The sequence below is a fragment of the Anomalospiza imberbis genome, unplaced genomic scaffold (genome assembly GCF_031753505.1).
Source record: "Anomalospiza imberbis isolate Cuckoo-Finch-1a 21T00152 unplaced genomic scaffold, ASM3175350v1 scaffold_69, whole genome shotgun sequence".
Taxonomy (NCBI): domain Eukaryota; kingdom Metazoa; phylum Chordata; class Aves; order Passeriformes; family Viduidae; genus Anomalospiza; species Anomalospiza imberbis.
Window position 1 is genome coordinate 412165 of NW_027100303.1, and position 26911 is coordinate 439075.

Here is a 26911-nt window from a genome sequence, read left to right on the forward strand (position 1 = left end):
GAACTTCTCCCAGCATGGGAAGCGGACTGTGAACATCCCCGTGCTTGGGAAGATGATGGCGAAGCTGCAGTGTTTTGGGAAGAGGACGGAGAAGCTCCCTGTGCTTGGGAAGAGGACACTGAACCTCCCTCGGCTGTGGGATCCTGGGCTGAACATTCTGACAGCAGCACAGCCCTGCAGCCAGAGGGGAGAGGGGAGTGGTGCCTGATGCAGCTGAGTACGTCTGCTCTGTTGCTGTGTGCCAGAGCAGGGTGCTGTGTGTGTGTCTCGGCATCAGCTGCACCCAGTGCTGCTCTGCAGCTGAATGTGCCAGGGTCATTTCTTGTCCTTCCCCAGCTGAGACCAAGGGGCTGACGGCCCCAGGGAGGGGGGCTGCATTCTGGCTCTGCTGCAAGGCGGGGTCTCACTCTGGGAGGGAGCGTCTTCCACGTGGTTTCTTTCAGGGAACACCGTGAGCCTGGCGGAGCCTGCCGAGAAATACCTGGAAGTGGAGCAGATTGGCCAAGGGTAAGTGCACGGCAGTTACTTCTGCACAAGCAGGCCCAGGTGTTGTGCTGGTGCAGGATCAAGTGAGAAGTCAGGAGAGCTCCAAACACCTCCAGACACTGGGGCGCCATCCTGCTGTCCCTCAGTCCTGATCAGAATTGATACCTGTGCTCAGAAGGCACCGTCAAAGGCCCCTGAGGCTGGCAGTGTCCTGCCTGCAGCAAGAAGCAGGACCTGGAAGATCTTCTGTCCCTGGAATTGGATTGCCTAAAAGAGCCACTCACCATCTGGTGACTGTCAGAAAACAGTTCTCAAGGATAATTCTTTCAAATATTTTGCTTCAAAAAATATCCTCGGGTCAGGATTAACAACCTAATGGTTTAGAAACAGAAACCAGAGCTGAACTAATAAGTGCTCTATTCTAGCACAGGTAGTAGAGCCCATACATTCAGTAACAGACACAGAGCTGATGCACTCTGGGGGAAAATGCATCACCTGCCTGATGGCAGGGCCCTTGTGGATCCTGCAGGTCTTAGGCAGGACATGGGAAAGGATGAAATGCATTCTTTTCCAGTTCTTTAGACACCCGTTGCTCACTTCAGGTTTTGAACTAAAGCAGTGCAGCGTGGACATTTGGGATTTGCTCCAGCCCAATTCCTTGGTGTTGGGTCTCAGTTTTCTCTGGCACACCTTGCATGGCAGAGGGCTGGTGGCTGCTGCGCTGTTGTTGGAAGGGTCGATGCCCCCAGGTGTTTGTGAACGCTGCAGGCAGCAGAGATCTCCTGTCTGGGCTGGCTTTCACTGCCAGGGCCTAAAGCGCTGCTTCTTTCTTCTCTGCTGTTTTGTCTCCAGGGCTTTTGGAACCGTTTCTAAAGGACTCGACAGGGCCACTGGAGGAGAGGTCAGTGTCAACACGCCCAGCACGTCTGGCAGCTCTCCAGGGCTCTCCCCTCTGCTGGGAGCTGTGGCTGCAGCTTTGGGGGCCAGCAGAGCTTTCCTGCACAGGCTGCTCCTCTGCAGGCAGAGCCGTGTCAGCCTGCAGAGCACAGCTGGGACAGACTTGGTCCTTCTGAAGTGCCCAAAGGAATGCAAGGAGGGCAATGGATGTGTGTGTTTGCTTTGTTGTGCAATCCCAACCAGAGCAGTTGCATCTGAAATCATGACCCAATCCCATAGAACTGCTAAAGGGTTCCCGGCTGTTTTGCTCTGTTTGCACAGAACCAGAATTACCTCCTGCTTGCAAAGTGTGTTTGAACAATAATGAGAGTGTTGAGGCCATTTGAGAAGACTGTAGGTGCAGAGAATGTGGTTAGAGCTTGGAGGCTGACAGCTGAGGGGCCATTTCTGCAGAGCCTGCAAGGCCAAATGTCTCTGGCCATGTGTCCTGTAAGCAGCCCCCAGCGAGCAGAGCAATGGGCTGTGGGAATGGCACTTGCTGAGCTCTGGTGTCCCATCCCAAGGCAGTTTGTCACAGCCCGGCTCCGTTGCCCCAAAAAGACTCGCTCCATGTTTGCTGCGGCCTCCTGCCACAGACTCCTCCAGTTAAAGGTCTGCAATGTCCCTTCAGGTGGCCATAAAGAAAATGAGTCTGAGAGGGCAGAACAGGGAACGAGCTGTGAATGAGCTCCTGCTCCTGAAGAACGAGAAGAACCCCAACATTGTCAGCTCTTTGGACAGGTGAGTGCTTCAGGCCTTATCCCGTGCCCAGGCCCTGCCTTAACCTTTCCTGCCATCCGTAGTCTGTACCCTGATTTGAAAATGCCTGACCCGGCCGTATCTTCCCAAAACAACAGCCTGGCAGTTCGCTCCCTCCGTGTGCTTTTGTAGCTTTTGTTTGGTTTTCCCTTCAAGCTGACCCTGTTTTCTGTGTCTTACAACAAGTGCTGGTAAACCACAGCAGAAATTATTTCCCTTGGCTTCTTCTTCCCAGCCCTTTCCCATTGCTGCAGATGACAGGAAGACCAGGTTCTTGTTCCCAGAAATGCCTCGTTTGCCCATTTGTCACTGGCCTTGCCTGTTTCTGAAGGGACTTTCTGAAAGGTTTTCTGACCCCTTTTGTCCCAAGTGCTGCCCAGCCTCCTCCCCTGGATAACCCTGGGAGCTGTGTTGCCTTGTTCTGCAGGGAAGGGTGGAACTGATGAGTTCAGAAGCTGAACCAGCTGGGGGCCAGTGTTGTGGTTCCACATTGATCTGGGCCTTTGCTAAACTGCATTTTTCACCTGCTTGCCATCTCAGGCCTCTCCTTTCTCACAGGGGTCTCCTCCTTTAGACTGTGCAGATTCCAAGGGCTGTGCAGCCTGGCAGGAATGTCTCTCCATCGGATTCTGTCCTCATTGACAAGTGACCTGGCAACAAAACTCCACTCCAGGCTTTTCCATGGGGGAATTGAGCACTGCACATTGGTGTCCATGCCACTGCTTTCCTCTTCCAGCTTCCTTGTTGATGGAGATCTCTGGCTGGTGATGGAATACATGGATGGAGGAACTTTGCAGGACGTTGTCAGACAGACACGCATGGCTGAAGGAGAGATGGCAGCTGTCAGTCGGGAGGTGAGGGATCCTGCCTGTGACTGCCATGCCTTGGACACGATGGTCCTTCTCAAGAGGGCGTGAGAGCAGGAGTGGCTCCAGGCTCAGGGCTTTGTTTCTCTGTTGTTTTCATGAGCTGGAGAAGAAAGAGCCCCTGCAGCGAACGGCCTGCCAGCAGCACTGCACTTCTACTCTGTTCTTGTTCTCTTTCCTGCTGTTGTGGCACTCTCTGTCTGTTTTGGATTTGATGTGCTGTTCTCAGCTTTGCCTTGAACCATTTGCCTGGAGCTTGTCTGCACTGCACTCCTGGCCTGTCAGAGCAAAGTCGCTGCTGGCAGAATTCTAAACTGTCCTTTCTTGTGTGATATATTCCGGCCATTGGTTTTTACCCTCGTGTTTCTTGTTCTCTCTCAGTGTCTGCAGGGCCTGCATTTCCTCCATTCGAACCGGGTGATCCACAGAGATCTGAAGAGCTCCAACATCCTTCTGGGAATGGACGGCTCTGTCAAGCTGGGTGGGTGTTCCTGGCCAGGCACGGCGCTCCCGGGGTGCGGCTGTGGGGCTGCTTCCCAGTGACGGCCAGAGCCCCACAAGGGCTGCTGGGGGCACTGCCCAGCCCCTGCTGCCAGCTGAGAGCGGCTGCCCCTGCAGAGAGCTCAGGAGAGGAGCAGGCTGTCAGGGGTGCCTTTGCTCTGGGAATGGCCCTCCCAGAGGGGCAGGAGTTGGAATCTAAAGCTGCAAGGGAATCAGTCCAAGCCACTGCACGAAAGCTGAGGGTTTCTTTAAGGGTCCAGTTCAGTTCCATCTTTCCTTGGCTACAGCCCTGAGGACTTTTCCAGCTGACTTCACTGCTGCATTCTCAGACTGATAGCGGGGAGTCTTTGTGCTTGGTTTCCTCATTCCAGCTGCCTTTGACAGTGTTTGTTTCTGTCCTCAGCTGATTTTGGCCTCAGCGCTCAGCTCAGCCCTGAGCAGGACCAGCGCAGCTCCATGGTGGGCACTGCTCACTGGATGGCCCCAGAAGTTGTCACCAGTTCTCCTTACGGCCCCAAGGTGGACATCTGGTCCTTTGGAATTGTGACCATCGAGATGGTGGAAGGAGAACCTCCTTACTTCAAGGAAACGAGGGCCATGGTAAGAGGCCAATTCTCCCGTGGTTGCAGAGGCCTGTGAGCACAGGGTGACCCTGCACTGGGAGCAGCAGCTGGAGGTTTCTGCACATGGGGAAGGGAATTCCCAGAGGACTGGAGCCTCAACACAGACACATATTCTGCAGTCTCCAGACACAATTTGCTTTGGGATTTACGTTGTTGCAGTTCTTCTGGCTGTGAGGATGACCTGAAAATGTGAAGCAAGTGCACCAGCTCTTTACAATGGCTGTGGCAGCACCAGCGTTTGGGTTTTTTGGTTGGCATAGAAAAATGAGCTGTGAGCAGCATCTCTGCCAGGGAGGAAAGTGCCCCTGGAGCTGGGGCTGGGAAGCCGGGGTCGATGTGAGCACTTGTGGGTGGGAAGGAAGCTGGCAGAGCGCTGAGTTTGCTTTTCCTGCAGGCTCGCGCTCTGATCCGGCAGAACGGGACCCCGCAGCTGCAGGAGCCCAGGCGCCTGTCGGCTCTGCTGCGGGACTTCCTCGAGTGCAGCCTGGAGCCGGACGAGGAGCGGCGCTGGTCTGCCCAGGAGCTGCTGCAGGTGAATGCCAAGCGGCTGCAGGGGAAGCAGCAGCGCCAGGGAGGGGTTTTCTTGTGGGGCCCCCTCCGATGGTCTCCGGTCTCGCTGCTTTCCACACGCAAAGCAAGCAGAATCTTCGCCTGGTTTGGCTTGGCAGGGGCCTTTCGAGGTCATCTGCACCTGGGGCCCCACAGCGAGCAGGGCCATCTTCAAGCAGCTCAGGTGGCTCAGAGCCCTGCCTGACCTGAGCTTGGATGTTCCCAGGGAGGAGGCACCTCCCACATCTCTGGGCACCTTCTGTCAGTGCTTCCCCATTCTCCTGCTAAAAAAATTCTGCCTTAGATCTCATCTGAGCCTGCTTCCCCCTCCTGAGTTTCAGACCATTTCCCTTTGTCCTGTTGCAACAGAGCCTGTGAGGAAGTTGACTCTGGAAAGTAACGGTTCATTTCTTTCTTTTTTCTCCTTTGGGCAGCACCCATTTTTATCATCAGCCAAGCCTCTCTCCAGCCTGACCCCTCTGATCATCACAGCAAAGCAACTGAGGCAGCAGCGGAGGAGATGAAGCACTGGAGGACAGCGTTTAGTTACAGTAGTTAGTTAGGACAACTAGTTAGTTATGGTGGATAGCAGTGCCAGTTAGTTATGGTAGTTCGTAGTGCTAGTTGGTTAAGGTAGTTAGGACAGCCTGTTTGTTACGGCTCTTATGACAGCCTGTTTGGTATGGCAGTTTTTTGAATAAAAACTCTCTTCAACCTCAACTCCCTTGACGTGTCCCTTCCTTCTCCCTGTGTGACTCAGCTGCCCGGAGCAATGTGAGGGGAGAGCGGGCCCAGCCTCGCCCAGAGCTGAGCCCCAGCAGAGCCCTGGCAGAGCCCAGAGCAGCCTCGGCATCTGCAGAGTCAGCCTGGAAGGAGGCGCTTGGAGCCTTCTCGGCTGCACCCGACTCTTGGTTACAAACTGTGGGTGGTGGAAAATGCCACCGGCTCTGCAAGAGGGCAGAAGGGGCCCGGGGAAGGCCCAAGTGCTCCATGCAAGGGAAAAACCTGCCCTGGGTTTGTTATAAAGAACTATGTAATTGGTGGCTTTTGCTATTTTGTCTTGACTTCTTCAACTTATTCCTAATCACAACGATTTTGATACAGTACAGTTTGTAATCACTTTTATCTACTTTTGCTGTAGTATAATTTGTCAGCATTTTGTGGCCAGTGCCCTGGCCCCTGTGTCGCTCAAATCCTCAGAACATCATTCATGGATGATATTTTAGTTTGTGGACAGTGTGAAAAACATACATTATAGTTTTGGCTTTTGCAAAGTATTGAAGTGGATGCTACGTGTTGTGCATTAGAATGTTAACTTTAGCAGAAGTAGCTGCAGTTGTGAAATAATAACTAATGCTTTTATTTTTGTAGCTAACTGACAAGAATAACTCAGAGATATTTGTGAAACAGCTAATGTTGATTTAAAGTACTTGTGGAAGTAGCTAAAACCGTCTGCATGGCCAGATAACATTTAAGGAACGGGTGTGATGAGGACCCCTGCCGCTGACCCTTCGACTGTCAATAACTGTCGCCTGCTGATGTGGAAACCCAGGGCACTGGGAATATTTCTCTGTCTGCTCTGGGGTGTCCTGACCCCCAGGGGAGCACTGACTTTGACCCTCATTCATGGAGAAAACTTCCAATGCCTCAAGGTAAACTAGAAACCACAAAAGTGTGAAAGAGACTGTAGAGAATTGTAGAGACTAGTGTAGTATGTCACATGGGTGAGACATTTAGGTTTTAGGATTTTTAGTATGTTATAGATGGGTTCAAGATGGAGGATATAGGGTGCTGTCTTGAGTTCCCTTCTTCTTTCTCCTTCCTCTTTCTTCTTGCCTTTAGGTGGTATCTTGTAATTGGGTAGAAAAATGCACATGAAAAATCCAGGTCTTTAGGGCTCAGTTATTGGGTTAGAAAGGAAAATAATTTAGGTGTTTCTACTTATTTGGGTAGCTTAGTTTTTGATTAGACTCAAAATGCCTTGCAGCAAGAGATTGTTAGTCACTTTTGTGCTGTTTTTCCTGCACGCAGAGTCTGGTGCAGACAGTGTGCTGAAGTTTTGATAAGGTAACAATAAACAGAAGCTGAAGACCAAAGAAGGCCAATGCATCTCTCCTTCCTGACACAGAACTGCTCCAGGAGGGTCTCCCCTGCCAGGGGAGCCCCCAGGGAGTTGCCCAACTTGGGGCCTGCAGACTCACAGCTGAAACCAGGGATCAGGGGGCTGTTGTGAGGAAGTGACACAAAACCCTAAGAACAACAATCAACGATTCCTGCACGTACTCTAGAAAGGCGGTTGGGGCTCAAATCAACTTAAAGAGTTCCTGGAACAAGTAAATGAGTTCAAAGAAATGTTTGAATATGTATAATCTTTATCAATATGTTTTTGAACAATACAACGGATAAAGTAGATAAGAAGAGTTGCTATGGTTAACCAGTGTGCCTCTGGCCATTGCCAAACACCCACCGCTGTTATTGATTTGTCTCTAATTACCCCTTCTTAAAGTTTTAAAAATTCTAAAGCATGAGGCTCATTTCTCACCAAACCCAAGGTACTCACCCCTTGCTTTCTTGCAAGCCATTGCCAATCCTCAATTTCATCTGGGTGGAGGAGAATGACGCTGCAATGAAAACAAGGAAAAGGAAGATGCACTGCTGTGGAGGCCCAGGAGCCCACCATCAGAATCTCAGTCCCTCAGCTGTGGAGGACTGGTCCCAAACAAGAATAGATTTCAAGGTTATGGGGAGAAGCTTGCTTCTCCCATAGATCTTTGCAGGCACATGCTGATTTGTGTAAAGTTATGTTACCCCATTGGCCCATTGGCCTAATTACCCTAGTTCAACCCCTGTCACCTATTTTGGTTAGTCCCTAGAATGTTCTCCTCTCTCTGTCCCTCCACTGGCCCAAGTAGACTGCATTTCCCTGCCTCTGTTTCCCTATTAGCTGACCCGACCCTTAACCCCTCCTTTGCACCATTTTCCCCCATATCCATTGGACCCTGACCCTCAGCTCCACCCTCACTACCCCATATAAAAACCCCCTGTGCCCTCAGCTTGCAGCCTGTCTTTGTCCCTGGTCCCTGTTCAGCTCTGTGCCCTGTTCCTGTTCCAATAAACCAGTTTGCTGGAGATCCTACAAAGACCCATCCTGCCTACTTTGTCAGCTTTATAAAGTCGCCGTGAGCTTCGGGCTCATCAGTGCCGGACGCTCCAAGGGCCTCGGTAGCGCCAGGACGCTACAGACTGGGACAGCCAGGCAGGTGAGGAGGAAGTCACTGCCCCTTTGCCCCTCTCTCCTGCTCCATCTCCCAGCCCAGCATCGCCCCTGGCTGCAGGACAACCTCGCTGCTGACGCCTTCCTGCCAGGGATGGATTGAGGGGATCTCCTTTCCCTTCCCTCTGGCACGGAGGCAAATCCCAGCTTCTTCTCTGCCCTGCTTCCTCTCCTCATTCTCTCCTTCATCCATCTAGGTTTTTTCCCATCTCCTTCCTCCCTCGTTCTTTCTTCTTCCTTCCTCTCCTGGCTTTTCCTTTTCCCTTCTCCCTGTTTCTAACTCTCCTTGTCCTTCCTGCCCCAGGCACTGAGCTGTGGACAGGGACCAGGGAGAACAAATCCCTGCCACAGAACCTCGTGGAAGAGGCCATTTGGAATGGCTCCACGGTGCAGGAATGCAACGGAGAGGAAAAGCCCCAGAGATCCCACATGAGGAGGGGCTGCAAACCCAGCCCGGGGAGCTGTGAGGAGGGAAAACCCTCCCTGTGCCAGGAAGGGTGTGGGGAATGTAAGAAGAGTTTCAGGCAGAGCTCAGCCTATTCCTGGTGCCTCCAAAGACGGTGGTGCTGGATGCAGAGATCCATGGGAATGCAGAGATCCCCCTGCAGATCCATGGGGATGCAGAGATGCCCCTGCAGATCCATGGGGATGCAGAGATCCCCCTGCAGCCCCTGGAGGAGCCAGGCTGGAGCACGGGGATGCCTGAGAGGAGGCTGTGACCCCGTGGACAGAGGGGCCCCCGCTGGAGCAGCCTGTCCTGGAAGGACTGACCCCGTGGCACAGTGACCCACGCTGCAGCACTTGGAGGGGGGCTGTGCCCCAGGGGATGGACTCCGGTTGGAGAAGTTCCTGGAGAAGTCTCCGGTGGGAGAGAGCGCAGGCTGCAGCAGGGGAACGACTCCTGTCCCTGGGCAGAGGGAGAAGCCACGGGGGATGAACTGAGCACGGCCCCATTCCCTGTCTCCTGCACTGCCGGGGGAGGAGGTGCAGCTGGAAGGAGGGAGGCGTGGGGAAAGCTGCATTCAAGGCTCTTCATTGACTTCTCATGATCCTGTTCTTGTCAGAACCCAGAATGTCCCTTGGACTCTCTTGGATATTCCGGGCACAGGTCAGAAGCATTTGAGACCCTGGCATGCAGCTGGAAACCCCTGTGGCTTTGAATCTGACCCATGGAACAAGTTACCAACCTTGCAGGAAGAACAAGAAATCACACAAGTTTAGATATTATTGTAGAAGTAGTCACAAAGTGAAAGGAAGAACTTCTGACTGCTGTACAGGGGGGTTTTAGGCCTTGTACAGAGGGGTCTGAGTTTTGTACATGGGGGTCAGAAGTTCTAAGATGAAGGGACTTGGGCGTGCCCTGTCCTCCTTCTTTCTCCTTCCTAACCTCCATGTTCATGGTGATGTTGGCACTCACAGATTGGTTTAGAGTAGAAAGTCACCATTCAATATAGGTGATAGGCATTGGGGTAAAACCATAAACATTTAACACATAATGGATGATATAAAAGATGGCACCAGCCCCCTGGGAGTCAGTGTGTGCCTTTGTCTGACCTGCTGAACGGACCGCAGCAGCTCAGGAAGAAAATCTTTTAGATAACACACAATAAACTACCTTGAGACCGGACGACTGAAGACTACTGAGTCTTTCTTTGTAGGCACAGGCTGGAGGAGAGACTTTTCCATCTTTCAGGGTCACCCCAATCTGGGGTGAGCCCTGTCACCTGCCGTGCCTGGAGGGCTGTGGTAAGAAGCCAATCTACCAGATGACCTCCAACCTCCACCCAGGAAAAAGGCACACTCTGCAGGCTCCAAAGAGAGAGGGACCGGAGAGCTCAAGACAAAACATCCTTACCTTCACCAAGACAAATCGTCTGGAGAGCAGCCCGGAGAGAACAAAAACCAGAAGCGCACACCTGAAATTTCCCGCCTGCGATCTGCTGGATGGTGATCAGGACCATCTCCGGACCGACCTCGTGCTGATTCAGCTTTTGGTGAGAACAGTCGAAATCAAGAATATGAGGGGGGCATACTCCCAGGAGCTGGTCCAAATTTTGTCAGCCCTACAGGGGGTGGTATCCACACATCCTGTGGAGATGGCTCTAAAAGAGCTGAGAGCCCTGTTGTTGTGGGTCCGGTGTAATTACCCGCACACAGAGACGCATCTCTTGGTTGAATCAAATTTCTGGCAAGAGATCAACAGGCACTTGTCTCACCTAGCCACCAAAAGAGATAAGATTGCCGCAAAACTTTTGACTTCAGCGAGAATAATGCTACAGTCAGTTTTGCAAGGTGGCAAGGGGTCTGTCATTTTACAGCAGAGAGCTCAGGCTCCTGGAGGAGCACAGGGAGGAGAAGTGCCCAGCCAGCAGCACGGGGCAGCTCTCTTCACCACGGATCCAGGGGAAGCAGGACTGCCTCCCGTGGCAAAGCAAGGGGACGATTTTCCATCACGTCCAGGGTCCCCGGGTTTCCACAGTTCCTCAGATTCCCCTGAGCCCCCAGAATCTCTAGAGTCCTCCGATACAGAAATCCCTCAGTCGGTCGCAGATCAGCCAGGAGTAACTATTACCCTCGGTGGGGAAGGAGATTGGGAGCACCCCGAGCCTACACTCACAGCGCGGGGGGCTGCAGCGGCACCGGCGGGGGAGGGTGCAGGCGGGAGCGCAGAGCCCAGGGAGGAGGGGGAGCCGTCTCTCGCAGCAGCGGCGGCGGCGGGCAGCTTACAGCAGCCCACGGCGCCGGCGGGAGCGGGGGACCGTGAGGGCGAAGGGAACCGCGGAGGAGGCGGGGGGTGCGAGCGCGGCGATTGCACGTCCCGAGGGCCCTGTAACGCGCGCCACGGCGAGAGCCCGCGCAGCTGCGGAAGCGGCCGCCCGGCAGGCTCGGGGTGAAGGCTCCCAGATCGCAGCAGCGGCGTTGGCCAGGCAGCGGCGGAGACCGAGCACAGACCCGCGGCAGATGCTCGTCTCGCGGCAGCGGCAGCGCGCGTGCGCGTGACGGTGCCGTGACACCCAGAGGCCGGGGCGGGGGAGGGCGCCTCGCATGGCGCGGGCGCGACACGAGCACAGACGGGACGGGAGCCACGCGCTCGGGTTGCGGGCGTCGGCACGGAGCCAGGAGAGGCGTGTCCCTATGAGGGGCAGAGCGGGGCGGACACATCAGAGCCGGAGTGGGATCGGGAAGGTGGCGACATCGGTCTCGGGGAGGACGGGAGCGCTTCCGAGACCGCGGCTGCGCCGGGGCGAGCGAGGAGGAGCCGCGGGCGGGGTCGGGGCGGGAGCGTCCACACCCCCGTGATGACGCAGGCAGGGGCGGGGCGGGTCCGGCGTGCGAACGCCTGCCAGGGCACCGCCCCCCTCCGTTCCCACGGCAACCGAGACACACGCAGCCAGCCCAGGACCAATCCCGGCCAGCCTCAGACATGGCAAAGTTGAAACAGTTGACACAGCAAGAGTGGCTATCCCAGACTGCAGGATTTGCAAGTGAGAATCAGTTGTTAGAAGGAATACTCCGAGATTTATTAGAGATACAAACAGGGGAGCAAACGTCACAGTCTTTGGCAGCGCCGACCTCGGCCGGTCGGGCGGCAGCGCCACCCAGTGGCGGGACCGCAACATTGCAGCAGGTGGTGCCAGACCCGGTTGGTCAAACCACTGCGCCACCCAGTGGTGGGACTGTAGCATTGCAGCACTTTTTTCCAGTTCCATGTAAAAAGAAGTCCAGGGTGAGGAAAACCACACCCGCACGACAGCAGGAACCTCCGCTGATTCCAGAACGGCAGGGGACTCAGGACACTCCTGCCGAGGCGCAGCAACAGGATGGTACTGTACGTATCACCGCTTCGCAGGGTGTTCCAGTCTGGACAATTCCCACGTCAAGGTCTGCCGATTCTTCGGGTCAGGGAGAGTCAATTTTAATATCAAAAGGGGTTGTCGAGTTTCTTTTACGGTACTTGGACACAGCCTTGGAGTCGCATCCAGAGCTGTTGGTTCATCTTCCGCAAATTTTCCAAATAATGCAGGGCGGTCATGTGTTTTCCTTCACAGCAGAGGCTTCGTTCTCATCCGCAAACACTCAGCCTTCATCTTTGCAGATGCCACAGATGCCGTTGGTGTCGGTGAGTTCTGCTGCACCAACGCAGCAGTCACAACAGATGACTTCATTCTACAGGCAAGTACCCACAAAACTTCCAGCTTTACCGAGTGCAAAATTAGACTGGCAGGACATTCGAGCAGAATTGGAAAAGGAGAAAGGTTTGTTGCAGGGCTCGGGAAACATCATGATGCCAGTGAGCTACGACGCTCAGGGCCAAAACCTGAGGTGGGAACGCCTGGAACGTGGTGCGATCAAGGACCTTGCCAAGGCCATCTGAGACAACGGGTTGTCATCACTGTACTTCAAGCAAATGTTGAAAACCATTTTTGGTATGTATGATTTAACACCCTATGATCTTAAATATCTCACAACATCAGTTCTTACAGATGCCCAAGCTGTCATGTGGCAGAAGGCATGGAGGAGATCCCTGGAGGAGCTGAGAGCCAGATACCAGGGTGGACCAAACGCGAACTTCACCATGGTGCAGCTTGCTGGTGATCCTCCCGAAGACGACCCGACTCAACAAGCGGTGAGGCTTCCACGGAACGTGCTCAGCGACATCAAAGAAGCGGCACGGAGAGCAATCCTACAGATTGCTCAGGCAGGAATCCAGGACAACATCTACACGGAGATCAAACAGGGTCCTTCAGAGCCGTTCTCCTCATTCGTGGGTCGTCTTTCCCAGGCAGTGGAACAAGTGGCCCATGAGGGGGCAAAACCACATTTGGTCAAAAGCCTCGCGTTTTCCAGTGCCAACCCGGAATGCAGGCGAATCATCAGCATGATGCCACACCAGGCCACCTTGGCAGACATGATAGAGGAGTGCAGCAAGGAGGGGACACCGCAGCATGTCGCATCCATCATGGAAGAGCAGTTGGGAGAGCGAATTGAGAAGCGTGTCAAGGAAGCTCTTGCAAATTACACAAAGAGCAACAGCAGAGCAGAAAGGCGATGTTTTGGGTGTGGGGCACAAGGACATATTAAAAGGATCTGCCCACAATTTGCAAAACCTGACAAAGCACCAGACTTTTGTCCCCGATGCAGGAGAGGGAGATATCTCGTGAGTGAGTGTCGTTCGCAGACAGATGTGGATGGAAGAACTCTACCGCATCCGGAAAACGGGAAAAAGAGCATGGATCATCTCCAGCGCGCTTCGACACAAATCATGGCGGTGACGCAAAGTCAGCAGGGACAATCCTCGGGGAACAACAAACAGATCCCCTCAGCAGAGCAATCTCCAGTGTCCCCAGCGACCCAGACTTGGTACTGCCCGGATTCCAATGCGTGCTGGCAACCTCCAAATTGACGTGTCTTTTGGACAACAGCCACGCAGCGATACCCACGGGTGTCACTGGGACTTCTTGGAAAAGGCAAGATTTTTTGATAGTGGCCAGGGACAGAAGCAGCATTCTTAGACTTGTTGTTTATCCATCCTTGATTTCAGCAAACCACAAAGAGGAGCTGATGGTCACTGCAAAAGCCCTTCGACCACCTTTGACAATTCCAAAAAATACACCGAAAGCCCAGGCCATGGCTTTGCCACCTCATGCAGGAAAGCAAATCATGCCAGTGTTTAACAAGCAGGACTCTTTTTCTGGTGACCAAGTGGAAATACATGCATCTTGGGTGAAACATTTGAGCCGAGATCGACCCATCGTTACCTGTCAGTTGAATTGTAATGAAAAAACCGTTGTCATCACAGGAATGCTCAACACAGGGGCAGATGTCACAGTCATTTCATACATCTTTTGGCCCCGGGAATGGGACTTGGTTACACCTTTGAGCTCTCTCACAGGCATAGGAGGAAGTTCCCTATGCATGCAGAGTGAGAACGCAATTGTTGTCACAGGTCCAGGAAGAAAAACAGCAATCTTCCATCCTTTCATTGTGCAAAAGCCCATCACAGTGTGGGGAAGAGTCCTCTTAGCACAATGGGGACTGAGATTGGAGTTGGATTTTGAACAGGGGTCACTGTGGCACTCACCACTCTGAAATTGACTTGGAAAACAAATGATCCACATGGATGATTTGCTCATTGCAGCACCAACAAAACAGGAGGTGCAGAAAGTCCGCGACTGTGTGATCGCAGAGGTGCAAAAAGCAGGACTGGAAATCAGTGCCTCAAAAATACAAGAGATTGCACCTTGGAAATATCTGGGATGGAAGATCACAAAGCAAACAATAAGGCCACAGAAACTGGAAATCAACACAAAAGTCACCAATCTGCAGGACTTGCAACAGCTTTTGGGGGAGATCAACTGGATGAGACCGATCTTGGGAATCACAAATGACATTTCATCATTACTCGACCTCTTGAGAGGGGACAACAACATCAAATCTCCCAGAACTCTCACGCCTGAAGCACAGAAAGATCTTGAAAAGATCACAGAGATGATTCAACAGAGACAAGCACATCGCTTTGTGAAATCACTGCCTTTCTATTTGGCAGTGCTGGGGGAAACAGCACAACTGTATGAGTTGATTTTTCAATGGGATTCATCTCAAAGGGACCCTCTTCTGATGATAGAGTGGGTTTTTCCAGCTTACAGGCCCTTGAAAACAATTCTCACAGACTTGGAGATGATGGCTCAGATCATCATCAAAGCAAGGACAAGGTTGCTGACAATGTCAGGCAAAGATTTCTCAATCATTCATTTACCCTTGAAAAAAAGATATTTTGAGTGGGCAAAGCAAAAATCACAAGATTTTTCAATTGCGTTGTTAGGGTATCCAGGAATCTGCACAGTTCATTTTCCAGCTCACAGAATGTTAAATGCAAAAATAAGTTTCAGAGAAAACCCAAAAATAAGTCAGGAACCAGTGGAAAGGGTGACAGTGTTCACTGATGGTTCAGGGAAAACTCACAAATCAGTGATCACATGGCAAAACCCAAAAACAGGGGAATGGGAATCAGATACCAAAACAGTACAGGGTTCACCAAAAATTGTAGAATTGGCAGCAGTGGTCAGGGTTTTTCAGTTATTTCAGGAACCTCTCAGTCTAATCACAGATTCAGCATATGTTGCAAATGTGGTCAAACAATTGGAGGGATCACTTTTAAAGCACACAGGTAATGAAATTCTATATTCATATCTATCATGCATGAGAACAATCCTAGAAAGCAGAGAACACAAATACTTTGTTGCACACATCAGGGCGCATTCCTCGCTTCCAGGGTTTTTAGCAGAAGGGAATGCTCACGTGGACAAGCTCACGATGCCCATCTCACAGCCACTGCCAGACATTTTCAAGCAAGCAAAATTGAGCCATGCATTTTTCCATCAGAATGCACAAGCATTGATGGAATCCTTTTGCCTTTCAAAAAGCCAAGCGAGGGAAATCATCAGTGCTTGCCCAGATTGTCAGCTTGTGCAGCCACCTGCATCCACAGGAGCAGTCAATCCGAGAGGATTGCAAAGTCTCCAGCTGTGGCAAACTGATGTCACAAAATACCCATCTTTTGGGAGGCTCAAAAACATCCATGTTTCGGTCGACACTTTTTTTTTTTTGCATCATTACATACAGGGAAACCGCAGAACATGCCTGCAGACACTTTTTACAAGCATTTGCATCATTAGTGGTGCCACAAGAAATAAAAACAGATAATGGACCAACTTACACAGGCAAGGTGCTTGACAAATTCTTGAAAAAATGGGGAGTCAAACACATTTTCGGTATTCCTCATTCTCCCACGGGTCAAGCAATCATCGAAAGAACACATCACACCCTGAAATCCCTTTTGGATAAAAAAAAGGGGGGGAGGCAGGTGCAACACCTTCTATGCGGTTGAACAAAGCTCTGTATGTGTTGAATTTTTTAAATGGTTCTTTCTCAGAGCCCACTCTACCAATTTCAGACACTTCACAAACAGCACACAAGCAAAACTAAGGGAGAATCCTTTAGTTTTGATCCGAAACCCAGAGACAGGACAAATCAAAGGCCCATTCACAATAATCACTTGGGGCAAGGGTTTCACTTGCCCCAAGTGATTATTGTGAATGGGCGAGGACCGAAGTGGGTGTCAGCAAGGCACGTGAAACCTTATCGGACGCAGACGCAAGCAAACGCGGATCCAAGAAGCAAAGAGGCAAGCACACAGACCAAGGCAGACGACGACGCTGCGGACATCTCATCAGACAACGATTGACAGCTCAGAGACTTGGGGTTTTTCTTGGGACGCGGGGGTCATTCGGGTGTTGCTGCACTGCAAGGTTTCTCAAAGAGAGTGAGGACATGGGCATGGGGTAAGGCAGATAGTGTTCATGTGCTTCATTCTCTTGCCTGTTGCCTTGGGCAATAGGACAGATTTTCCCATGAGACAACCAAAGGGAAATGTGTGGGAGACTTTGGCAGAGGCGATGGGTCATGGACAAAGTGGCAAGGCAGGTTTTCTTGGTGCAAACAGGAGGGGGAGATGTTGAAACTCAGAATGTCCCTTGGACACTCTTGGATGTTCCGGGCCCAGGTCAGAAGCATTTCAGACCCTGGCATGCAGCCGGAAACCCCTGTGGCTTTGACTCTGACCCATGGAACAATTTACCAACCTTGCAGGAAGAACAAGAAATCACACAAGTTTAGATATTATAGTAGAAGTAGTCACAAAGTGAAAGGAAGAACTTTTGAGTGCTGTACAGGGGGGTTTTAGGCCTTGTACAGAGGGGTCTGAGTTTTGTACATGGGGGTCAGAAGTTCTAAGATGAAGGGACTTGGGCGTGCCCTGTCCTCCTTCTTTCTCCTTCCTAACCTCCATGTTCATGGTGATGTTGGCACTCACAGATTGGTTTAGAGTAGAAAGTCACCATTCAATATAGGTGGTGGGCATTGGGGTAAAACCATAAACATTCAACACGTAATGGATGATATAAAAGATGGCACCAGGCCCCTGGGAGTCAGTGTGTGCCTTTGTCTGACCTGCTGAACGGACCGTAGCAGTTCAGGAAGAAAATCTTTTAGATAACACACAATAAACTACCTTGAGACCAGACGAATGAAGACTACTGAGTCTTTCTTTGAAGGCACGGGTTGGAGGAGAGACTTTTCCATCTTTCAGGGCCACCCCAATCTGGGGGTGAGCCCTGACACACAGTTTGTAACCAAGAGTCGGGTGCAGCCGAGAAGGCTCCAAGCGCCTCCTTCCAGGCTGACTCTGCAGATGCCGAGGCTGCTCTGGGCTCTGCCAGGGCTCTGCTGGGGCTCAGCTCTGGGCGAGGCTGGGCCCACTCTCCCCTCACATTGCTCCGGGCAGCTGAGTCACACAGGGAGAAGGAAGGGACACGTCAAGGGAGTTGAGGTTTAAGAGAGTTTTTATTCAAAAAACTGCCATACCAAACAGGCTGTCATAAGAACCATAACAAACAGGCTGTCCTAACTACCTTAACCAACTAGCACTGCTAACTACCATAACTAACTAGCACTGCTAACTACCATAACTAACTAGTTGTCCTAACTAACTACAGTAATTAAAATCTGTCCTCCAGTGCTTCATCTCCTCTGCTGCTGCCTCAGTTGCTTTGCTGCAGTGATCAGAGGGGTCAGGCTGGAGAGAGGCTTGGCTGATGATAAAAATGGGTGCTGCCCAAAGGAGAAAAAAGAAAGAAATGAACCGTTACTTTCCAGAGTCAACTTCCTCACAGGCTCTGTTGCAACAGGACAAAGGGAAATGGTCTGAAACTCAGGAGAGGGAAGCAGGCTCAGACTAGATCTGAGGCAGAATTTTTTAGCAGGAGAGTGGGGAAGCACTGACAGAAGGTGCCCAGAGATGTGGGAGGTGCCTCCTCCCTGGGAACATCCAAGCTCAGGTCAGGCAGGGCTCTGAGCCACCTGAGCTGCTTGAAGATGGCCCTGCTCACTGTGGGGCCCCAGGTGCAGATGACCTCGAAAGGCCCCTGCCAAGCCAAACCAGGCGAGGATTCTGCTTGCTTTGCGTGTGGAAAGCAGCGAGACCGGAGACCATCGGAGGGGGCCCCACAAGAAAACCCCTCCCTGGCGCTGCTGCTTCCCCTGCAGCCGCTTGGCATTCACCTGCAGCAGCTCCTGGGCAGACCAGCGCCGCTCCTCGTCCGGCTCCAGGCTGCACTCGAGGAAGTCCCGCAGCAGAGCCGACAGGCGCCTGGGCTCCTGCAGCTGCGGGGTCCCGTTCTGCCGGATCAGAGCGCGAGCCTGCAGGAAAAGCAAACTCAGCGCTCTGCCAGATTCCTTCCCACCCACAAGTGCTCACATCGACCCCGGCTTCCCAGCCCCAGCTCCAGGGGCACTTTCCTCCCTGGCAGAGATGCTGCTCACAGCTCATTTTTCTATGCCAACCAAAAAACCCAAACCCTGGTGCTGCCACAGCCATTGTAAAGAGCTGGTGCACTTGCTTCACATTTTCAGGTCATCCTCACAGCCAGAAGAACTGCAACAACGTAAATCCCAAAGCAAATTCTGTCTGGAGACTGCAGAATATGTGTCTGTGTTGAGGCTCCAGTCCTCTGGGAATTCCCTTCCCCATGTGCAGAAACCTCCAGCTGCTGCTCCCAGTGCAGGGTCACCCTGTGCTCACAGGCCTCTGCAACCACGGCAGAATTTGCCTCTTACCATGGCCCTCGTTTCCTTGAAGTAAGGAGGTTCTCCTTCCACCATCTCGATGGTCACAATGCCAAAGGACCAGATGTCCACCTTGGGGCCGTAAGGAGAACTGGTGACAACTTCTGGGGCCATCCAGTGAGCAGTGCCCACCATGGAGCTGCGCTGGTCCTGCTCAGGGCTGAGCTGAGCGCTGAGGCCAAAATCAGCTGAGGACAGAAACAAACACTGTCAAAGGCAGCTGGAATGAGGAAAGCAAGCACAAAGACTCCCCGCTCTCAGTCTGAGAATGCAGCAGGGAAGTCAGCTGGAAAAGTCCTCAGGGCTGTAGCCAAGGAAAGATGGAACTGAGCTGGACCCTTAAAGAAACCCTCAGCTTTCGTGCAGTTGCTTTTACTGATTCCCTTGCAGCTTTAGATTCAAACTCCTGCCCCTCTGGGAGGGCCATTCCCAGAGCAAAGGCACCCCTGACAGCCTGCTCCTCTCCTGAGCTCTCTGCAGGGGCAGCCGCTCTCAGCTGGCAGCAGGGGCCGGGCAGTGCCCCCAGCAGCCCTTGTGGGGCTCTGGCCGTCACTGGGAAGCAGCCCCACAGCTGCACCCCGGGAGCGCCGTGCCTGGCCAGGAACACCCACCCAGCTTGACAGAGCCGTCCATTCCCAGAAGGATGTTGGAGCTCTTCAGATCTCTGTGGATCACCCGGTTCGAATGCAGGAAATGCAGGCCCTGCAGACACTGAGAGAGAACAAGAAACACGAGGGTAAAAACCAATGGCCGGAATATATCACACAAGAAAGGACAGTTTAGAATTCTGCCAGCAGCGACTTTGCTGTGACAGGCCAGGAGTGCAGTGCAGACAAGCTCCAGGCAAACGGTTCAGGGCAAAGCTGAGAACAGCACATCAAATCCAAAACAGACAGAGAGTGCCACAACAGCAGGAAAGAGAACAAGAACAGAGTAGAAGTGCAGTGCTGCTGGCAGGCCGTTCACTGCAGGGGCTCTTTCTTCTCCAGCTCATAAAAACAACAGAGAAACAAAGCCCTGAGCATGGAGCCACTCCTGCTCTCACGCCCTGCTGGGAAGGACCATCGTGTCCAAGGCATGGCAGTCACAGGCAGGATCCCTCACCTCCCGACTGACAGCTGCCATCTCTCCTTCAGCCATGCGTGTCTGTCTGACAACGTCCTGCAAAGTTCCTCCATCCATGTATTCCATCACCAGCCAGAGATCTCCATCCACAAGGAAGCTGGAAGAGGAAAGCAGTGGCATGGAGACCAATGTGCAGTGCTCAATTCCCCCATGGAAAAGCCTGGAGTGGAGTTTTGTTGCCAGGTCACTTGTCAATGAGGACAGAATCCGATGGAGAGACATTCCTGCCAGGCTGCACAGCCCTTGGGATCTGCACAGTCTAAAGGAGGAGACCCCTGTGAGAAAGGAGAGGCCTGAGATGGCAAGCAGGTGAAAAATGCAGTTTAGCAAAGGCCCAGATCAATGTGGAACCACAACACTGGCCCCCAGCTGATTCAGCTTCTGAACTCATCAGTTCCACCCTTCCCTGCAGAACAAGGCAACACAGCTCCCAGGGTTATCCAGGGGAGGAGGCCGGGCAGCTCTGTGGACAAAAGGGGTCAGAAAACCTTTCAGAAAGTCCCTTCAGAAACAGGCAAGGCCAGTGACAAATGGGCAAACGAGGCATTTCTGGGAACAAGAACCTGCTCTTCCTGGCATCTGCAGCAATGGGAAAGGGCTGGGAAGAAGAAGCCAAGGGAAATAATTTCTGCTGTGGTTTATCAGCACTTGTTGTAAGACACAGAAAACAGGGTCAGCTTGAAGGAAAAGCCAAACCAAGGCAAAAAAAGCACACGGAGGGAGGAACTGCCAGGCTGTTGGTTTGGGAGGATACGGCTGGGTCAGGCATTTTCAAATCAGGCTACAGACTACGGATGCCAGGAAAGGTTAAGGCAGGGCCCGGGCACGGGATAAGGCCTGAAGCACTCACCTGTCCAAAGAGCTGACAATGTTGGGGTTCTTCTTGTCCTTCAGGAGCAGGAGCTCATTCACAGCTCGTTCCCTGTTCTGCCCTCTCAGACTCATTTTCTTTATGGCCACCTGAAGGGACATTGCAGACCTTTCACGGGAGGAGTCTGTGGCAGGAGGCCGCAGCAAACACGGAGAGAGTCTTTTTGGGGCGACGGAGCCGGGCTGTGCCCAACTGCCTTGGGATGGGACACCAGAGCTCAGCAAGTGCCATTCCCACAGCCCATTGCTCTGCTCGCTGGGGGCTGCTTACAGGACACATGGCCAGAGACATTTGGCCTTGCAAGCCCTGCAGAAATGGCCCCTCAGCTGTCAGCCTCCAAGCTCTAACCACATCCTCTGCACCTACAGTTTTCTCAAATGGCCTCAACACTCTCATTATTGTTCAAACACATTTTGCAAGCAGGGGGTAATTCTGGTTCTGTGCAAACAGAGCAAAACAGCCAGGGACCCTTTAGCAGTTCTATGGGATTGGGTCATGATTTCAGATGCAACTGCTCTGGTTGGGATTGCACAACAAAGCAAACACACACATCCATTGCCCTCCTTGCATTCCTTTGGGCACTTCAGAAGGACCAAGTCTGTCCCAGCTGTGCTCTGCAGGCTGACACGGCTCTGCCTGCAGAGGAGCAGCCTGTGCAGGAAAGCTCTGCTGGCCCCCAAAGCTGCAGCCACAGCTCCCAGCAGAGGGGAGAGCCCTGGAGAGCTGCCAGACGTGCTGGGCGTGTTGACACTGACCTCTCCTCCAGTGGCCCTATCGAGTCCTTTAGAAACGGTTCCGAAAGCCCTGGAGACAAAACAGCAGAGAAGAAAGAAGCAGCGCTTTAGGCCCTGGCAGTGAAAGCCAGCCCAGACAGGAGATCTCTGCTGCCTGCAGCGTTCACAAACACCTGGGGGCATCGACCCTTCCAACAACAGCGCAGCAGCCACCAGCCCTCTGCCATGCAAGGTGTGCCAGAGAAAACTGAGACCCAACACCAAGGAATTGGGCTGGAGCAAATCCCAAATGTCCACGCTGCACTGCTTTAGTTCAAAACCTGAAGTGAGCAATGGGTGTCTAAAGAACTGGAAAAGAATGCATTCCATCCTTTTCCATTTCCTGCCTAAGACCTGCAGGATCCACAAGGGCCCTGCCATCAGGCAGGTGATGCATTTTCCCCCAGAGTGCATCAGCTCTGTGTCTGTTACTGAATGTCTGGGCTCTACTACCTGTGCTAGAATAGAGCACTTATTAGTTCATCTCTGGTTTCTGTTTCTAAACCATTAGGTTTTTAATCCTGACCAGAAGATATTTTTTGAAGCAAAATATTTGAAAGAAATCTCCTTGAGAACTGTTTTCTGACCGTCACCAGATGGTGAGTGGCTCTTTTAGGCAATCCAATTCCAGAGACAGAAGATCTTCCAGGTCCTGCTCCTTGCTGCAGGCAGGACACTGCCAGCCTCAGGGGCCTTTGACGGTGCCTTCTGAGCACAGGTATTAATTCTGATCAGGACTGAGGGACAGCAGGATGGTACCCCCGTGTCTGGAGGTGTTTGGAGCTCTCCTGACTTCTCACTTGATCCTGCACCAGCACAACACCTGGGCCTGCTTGTGCAGAAGTAACTGCCGTGCACTTACCCTTGGCCAATCTGCTCCACTTCCAGGTATTTCTCGGCAGGCTCCGCCAGGCTCACGGTGTTCCCTGAAAGAAACCACGTGGAAGACGCTCCCTCCCAGAGTGAGACCCCGCCTTGCAGCAGAGCCAGAATGCAGCCCCCCTCCCTGGGGCCGTCAGCCCCTTGGTCTCAGCTGGGGAAGGACAAGAAATGACCCTGGCACATTCAGCTGCAGAGCAGCACTGGGTGCAGCTGATGCCGAGACACACACACAGCACCCTGCTCTGGCACACAGGAACAGAGCAGACGTACTCAGCTGCATCAGGCACCACTCCCCTCTCCCCTCTGGCTGCAGGGCTGTGCTGCGGTCAGAATGTTCAGCCCAGGATCCCACAGCCGAGGGAGGTTCAGTGTCCTCTTCCCAAGCACAGGGAGCTTCTCCGTCCTCTTCCCAAAACGCTGCAGGTTCGCCATCATCTTTCCAAGCCAGGGGACGTTCACTGTCCTCTTCCCATGTTGGGGGAAGTTCACCCTCCTCTTCCCAAGCCACAAGATGTCCTCTGTCCTCGTCCCACGCCGGGAGATGTCCACTGTCCTTGTCCCACACCGCAGGAACCTCGCCGTTGTGTTCCCACAGTGTGGGATGTTCGCTCTCGTCTCCCAGAGCAGCAGGGAAGTTCACTGTCATCTCCCGGCACTGAGGGATGTTCACCATCGTCCCCTGGAACAGCGGGAAGCTCACTGCTGCCTTCCTCCTCTTTGGCCTCCTCTTTGGAAGCAGAGGGAGCTGGAGGAGGTGCTGGTGCTGCTTTTGTGCCCTGTGGACAGACGGCAGCGTGAGGGATGGGAAGTTTTGTCTCAGTTATCACCTTATTTCCCCTCAGCTGCACATCCAGCTGCACTAAGCAGAAATTGGGTTTGGAGCTGTTCAAACTAACAATGGGCTAAAGTCGACAGTGCCCCTTATTGTTGGGAATTCCATATTCCACCATGGCTAGAGCCAGCAAGCAATGCTCTGCCTGCAAAACCAGACCTGCAGCTCTTCAAAAGCTCTTCAGCAGAAAAGGAGAAAACTCCCAGGGATCCCTTTGCTGCTGCAAGGACACTGACAGGAACTTTCCTTCAGCCTCCCAGGATGGCACATGGCTGCCACATGCCGAGCTCACAACTTGCTGCACAATTCCAAACACCAAAGGTTCCTTTCCCACTCACCGAAGGAGGAGCTGCTCGGGATCCACTCATGAGGTGCCCTGCAACGGGAGAGGGAACGTGAACCAGATGCTGTCAGGAAAAAACTGCCTGTGGTGGGAAATGCCCCGGAGCAAGGCAACCCCGAGAGAGCATTTTGCTTTCACAGCGTCCCTCCAGGAGCCACAGTCCCTTCACACAGCAAGAGAACAGCACAAAATACTGGGCTGGGTCAGCTCTTGGCTGGACAGGCAGTTCCAGGCTCTGCTGCCACAGACTCCCCGCTTGAGGGAACAGAACCCCCCAGGGCTCATTGCAAATGCTGTGCACGCCCCGCTGGCTGCAGACACCCCCTTTTCCAGCTGCAGCTGCTGCCAGGAGCTCTCCCAAAGCAATGGTGTCTTCATGGCAATTTGGTTACAAAGTCAGCTCAGACCCAGAGGAAGAACAGCAAGCACACAGCAAGCCCAAAGCCACAGCACCGAGGGAAAACCTCGACTTACGTGCCAAGTGGGTTAAAAAATACCCCGCATACGCCACAGAGTACAGCGTGCAAACTGCAGCAGCCACGTGCTGGATCATTTTGGCTGCGCTGCACACGTCTGCAGACTGTAGCCCTGCAAGCACAGAAGGACACCCGTCAGGGCTGGGCTGGCTGCTGAGAATGCCTCGGGCAGGAGGATCCTCCGGCAACGAGCAGTGCCCAGAGCCACTCTGGACACTGAGGCCTCCGTGTGCCACAGCAACGGGAACACCTCGGGGACGTGGCAGTGCTCCTGTGACATCACAGCAGCAGCTCACGCAGAAACCGCCTGGAAGGTTCTCCTGTGTCACAAAGGAGCACAAAGAACCCTCCCAGGGCACAGCCTGTTGTCCAAAGGATCCAGGAGGAGCTCTGAAAATGCAGCAAACAAGGACACCCCATAGCCCAGCCTGAACACTGAGGAGGAACAAGGACGGCACCAAAGCAGAGCAAACATGACCTTTAGTCACTGACACTTCTGGCTAAAACCAGCAAGCCATGTTCCATCTGGGATCTTTGTTCTCGTTCTAAAAACAAGCAAGGTTCTCCACTCTAAATATAGAGAAGGCAGGAACTGGGCAGAAGGTGGGATGAGGAAGGAGGAGGAGGAGGGAGAGAGGAAGAGGAGGAGCAGGAGCAGGAAAAGGAGGAGAAACAGGAGGTTCCAGTGCCCCCTGTGGCCGCAGTACCCTTGGCCCTGGGACCATCGCCCCCAGCTCATCCTGCAGGTGAGAGGGGAGGGGGAGCTCGTCCCAAATCTGTCGGGGGGTCCCTGAGAGGGTTTTTTTATTGGGGTGTGTTTGGAGCTTGCAGATTGTGGAACTGAGCCCCAAATATCGTCTGGGAGGCCCAAATAGACCCTGGGAGGGTTTTTTCTCTCTTTGTGTGTAGGTTTGGATCTTGCAGGACCCCAAAGCTGAGCCCCTTGGGGGGATCTTTGGGAGTCCACGTGGCCATTGCCCAGGGTCACCAGGGGGAGGACATTGGTCCTGGGGACATCCGGGGGAGCAGAGGAGGGGAACCCCTGGGACCCCCGGAGTGGGGGGAGCAGAGAGGGGTGATCCTGGAGCTGGGGGACCCCCGGCTGGCTGGAAAGGGGGGGAGCCTGGAAAGGAGGGACCCCTGGGACGCCTTGGATCTCAAAGTAGATCAAAGTAGACAATCAGGGCAGAAGGGACCCCATGGATCCCCAAAAGCCCCTGGATTATCCCTAATCAGGACGTCGGAGAAGGGGGAACCCTTGGGGCCATTGGATCCCCATCATCCCAAGGAAAGCAAACCTCTGGAACGCCAAAAGTGGAGAGATCAGAGATAGGGAACTCCTGGGTGATTTTTTTTTTTTTTTGGGCTGAACCTTGATATAGTGGAGATTTACATGGACACAAGATTCCCAATGACTTCTTGAGATGAACTTGGGCAAGGAGGAACCTCCAGTCCCAGGTGCTCTCCTCTTGTTTTTTCCCCAAACCAGGATTTGTCATTCTCAGGGTGTGGCTGGATGGAGGAGGAGGAAAAGCCCCGGAGATCCTGCCGGAGGAGGGGCTGCAAACCCAGCCCAGGGAGCTGTGGGGAGGAAAGACCCCCCCTGAGCCAGGAAGGCAACCAGAGATCCAGCTGGAGCTCAGAGCTGGTGGAGAAGCCTCATGGCAGGGAGAAGCCACACAAGTGCTTGGAATGTGGGCAGGGCTTCAGCTTCAGCTCCAAGCTGATCTGGCACCAGGGAATACACACTGGGGAACGGCCCTATGAGTGTGGGGAGTGTGGGAAGGGTTTCAGCCACAGCTCCAAACTGATGCGACAACAGAGGATCCACATTTGGGAAAAGCCCTACGATTGTGGGGAGTGTGGGAAGAGCTTCAGAAGAAGCTCGGCCCTGATCCAGCACCAGGTGGTCCATACTGGGGAACGGCCCTACGAGTGTGGGGAGTGTGGGCAGGGCTTTGGGTGGAGATCCAAACTGAGAAGACACCAGCGCATCCACACCGGGGAGAGGCCCTACGAGTGTCCCCAGTGCGGGGAGAGGTTTCACACCAGCTCCGATCTCCTCCTACATGAGCGGATTCACACAGATGAGAGGCCCTTCCGCTGCCCCGACTGCAGGAAGGGCTTCAACCAAAACTCCCACCTCACCAGGCACCGGCGCATCCACAGTGGGGAGAGGCCCTACGAGTGTGGGGAGTGTGGGAAGAGCTTCTCCAGGAGCTCAAACTTGACCCAACACCAACGGAGGCAACACTAAGGGAAGCCGTGTGAGTGCCCCGAGTGAGGGAAGAGCTTGGAGTGAGGGAAGAGCTTTGTGCACTGCTCCAGCTCCATCCCCCATGGGAGGATCCGGGCTGGATGATCCCCAGTGACCCCCATTGGGTAGAGCCCTGGTGATCTGTTGTCTTGGTGATCCCTGTTGGGAAGACACCTGGATGGAGTGCTCCACATCTTCCTGGCTCCCCGTGGGCACCTGGATGAACCCCTGGCAGGAGCATCCATCAGGACACAGACCAAAAATGGGAATTCCCTGGGGAGAATGGATTTGTTGACTTTCAACCCCAGGACATCTTTTGCATTACGTCCTCTCTGCTGGTGGCATCAAGTAATACTGAATGGTCTTGGAGGTCTTTTCCAATTTCAGGGATTCCATGATTTTGATTTCCTATTGCCAAAGGGCATCTTCCACAGCCAAATGGTGAAAAAGTGGGAAAAAGACCAAGATTTTGGAGACAGTGGGGTGAAACTCCACCACAAAAGGGTCTTCCCTTCTACCCAAGCATGTGGATCCTCAGCCGGCAGGGACACGGAAATCCTTTCCTTTTGGCCTTGGTTTTCTTTTCATTTCTCTTCATCCCTTCAAAATGTCCAATACTGAGGTAAAAATAGACATTGAACTAAGATATGGGTGTGGTCATGGTAGGACACAACA

The 26911-nt window shown here is 53.1% G+C and overlaps 1 protein-coding gene and 2 pseudogenes across 1 annotated transcript in view; 1 reads left to right on the plus strand and 2 right to left on the minus strand.

Moving 5' to 3' along the window:
* Positions 1–26911, plus strand: part of LOC137467576 (uncharacterized) — a 441429-nt pseudogene that overhangs the window by 261868 nt on the left and 152650 nt on the right.
* Positions 1–26911, minus strand: part of LOC137467577 (zinc finger protein 850-like) — a 214022-nt pseudogene that overhangs the window by 95966 nt on the left and 91145 nt on the right.
* The window catches only part of LOC137467582 (serine/threonine-protein kinase PAK 3-like), a 42825-nt gene continuing 35326 nt past the window's right edge, over positions 19413–26911 (minus strand). The window contains exons 3-4 of the mRNA XM_068179062.1: positions 20653–20762; positions 19413–19899 (exon numbers count right to left, since the gene is read on the minus strand). Coding sequence (XP_068035163.1) covers positions 19719–19899; positions 20653–20747 — 276 coding nt within the window. The 5' untranslated portion in view covers positions 20748–20762 and the 3' untranslated portion in view covers positions 19413–19718. The remainder of the gene's footprint in view (positions 19900–20652; positions 20763–26911) is intronic.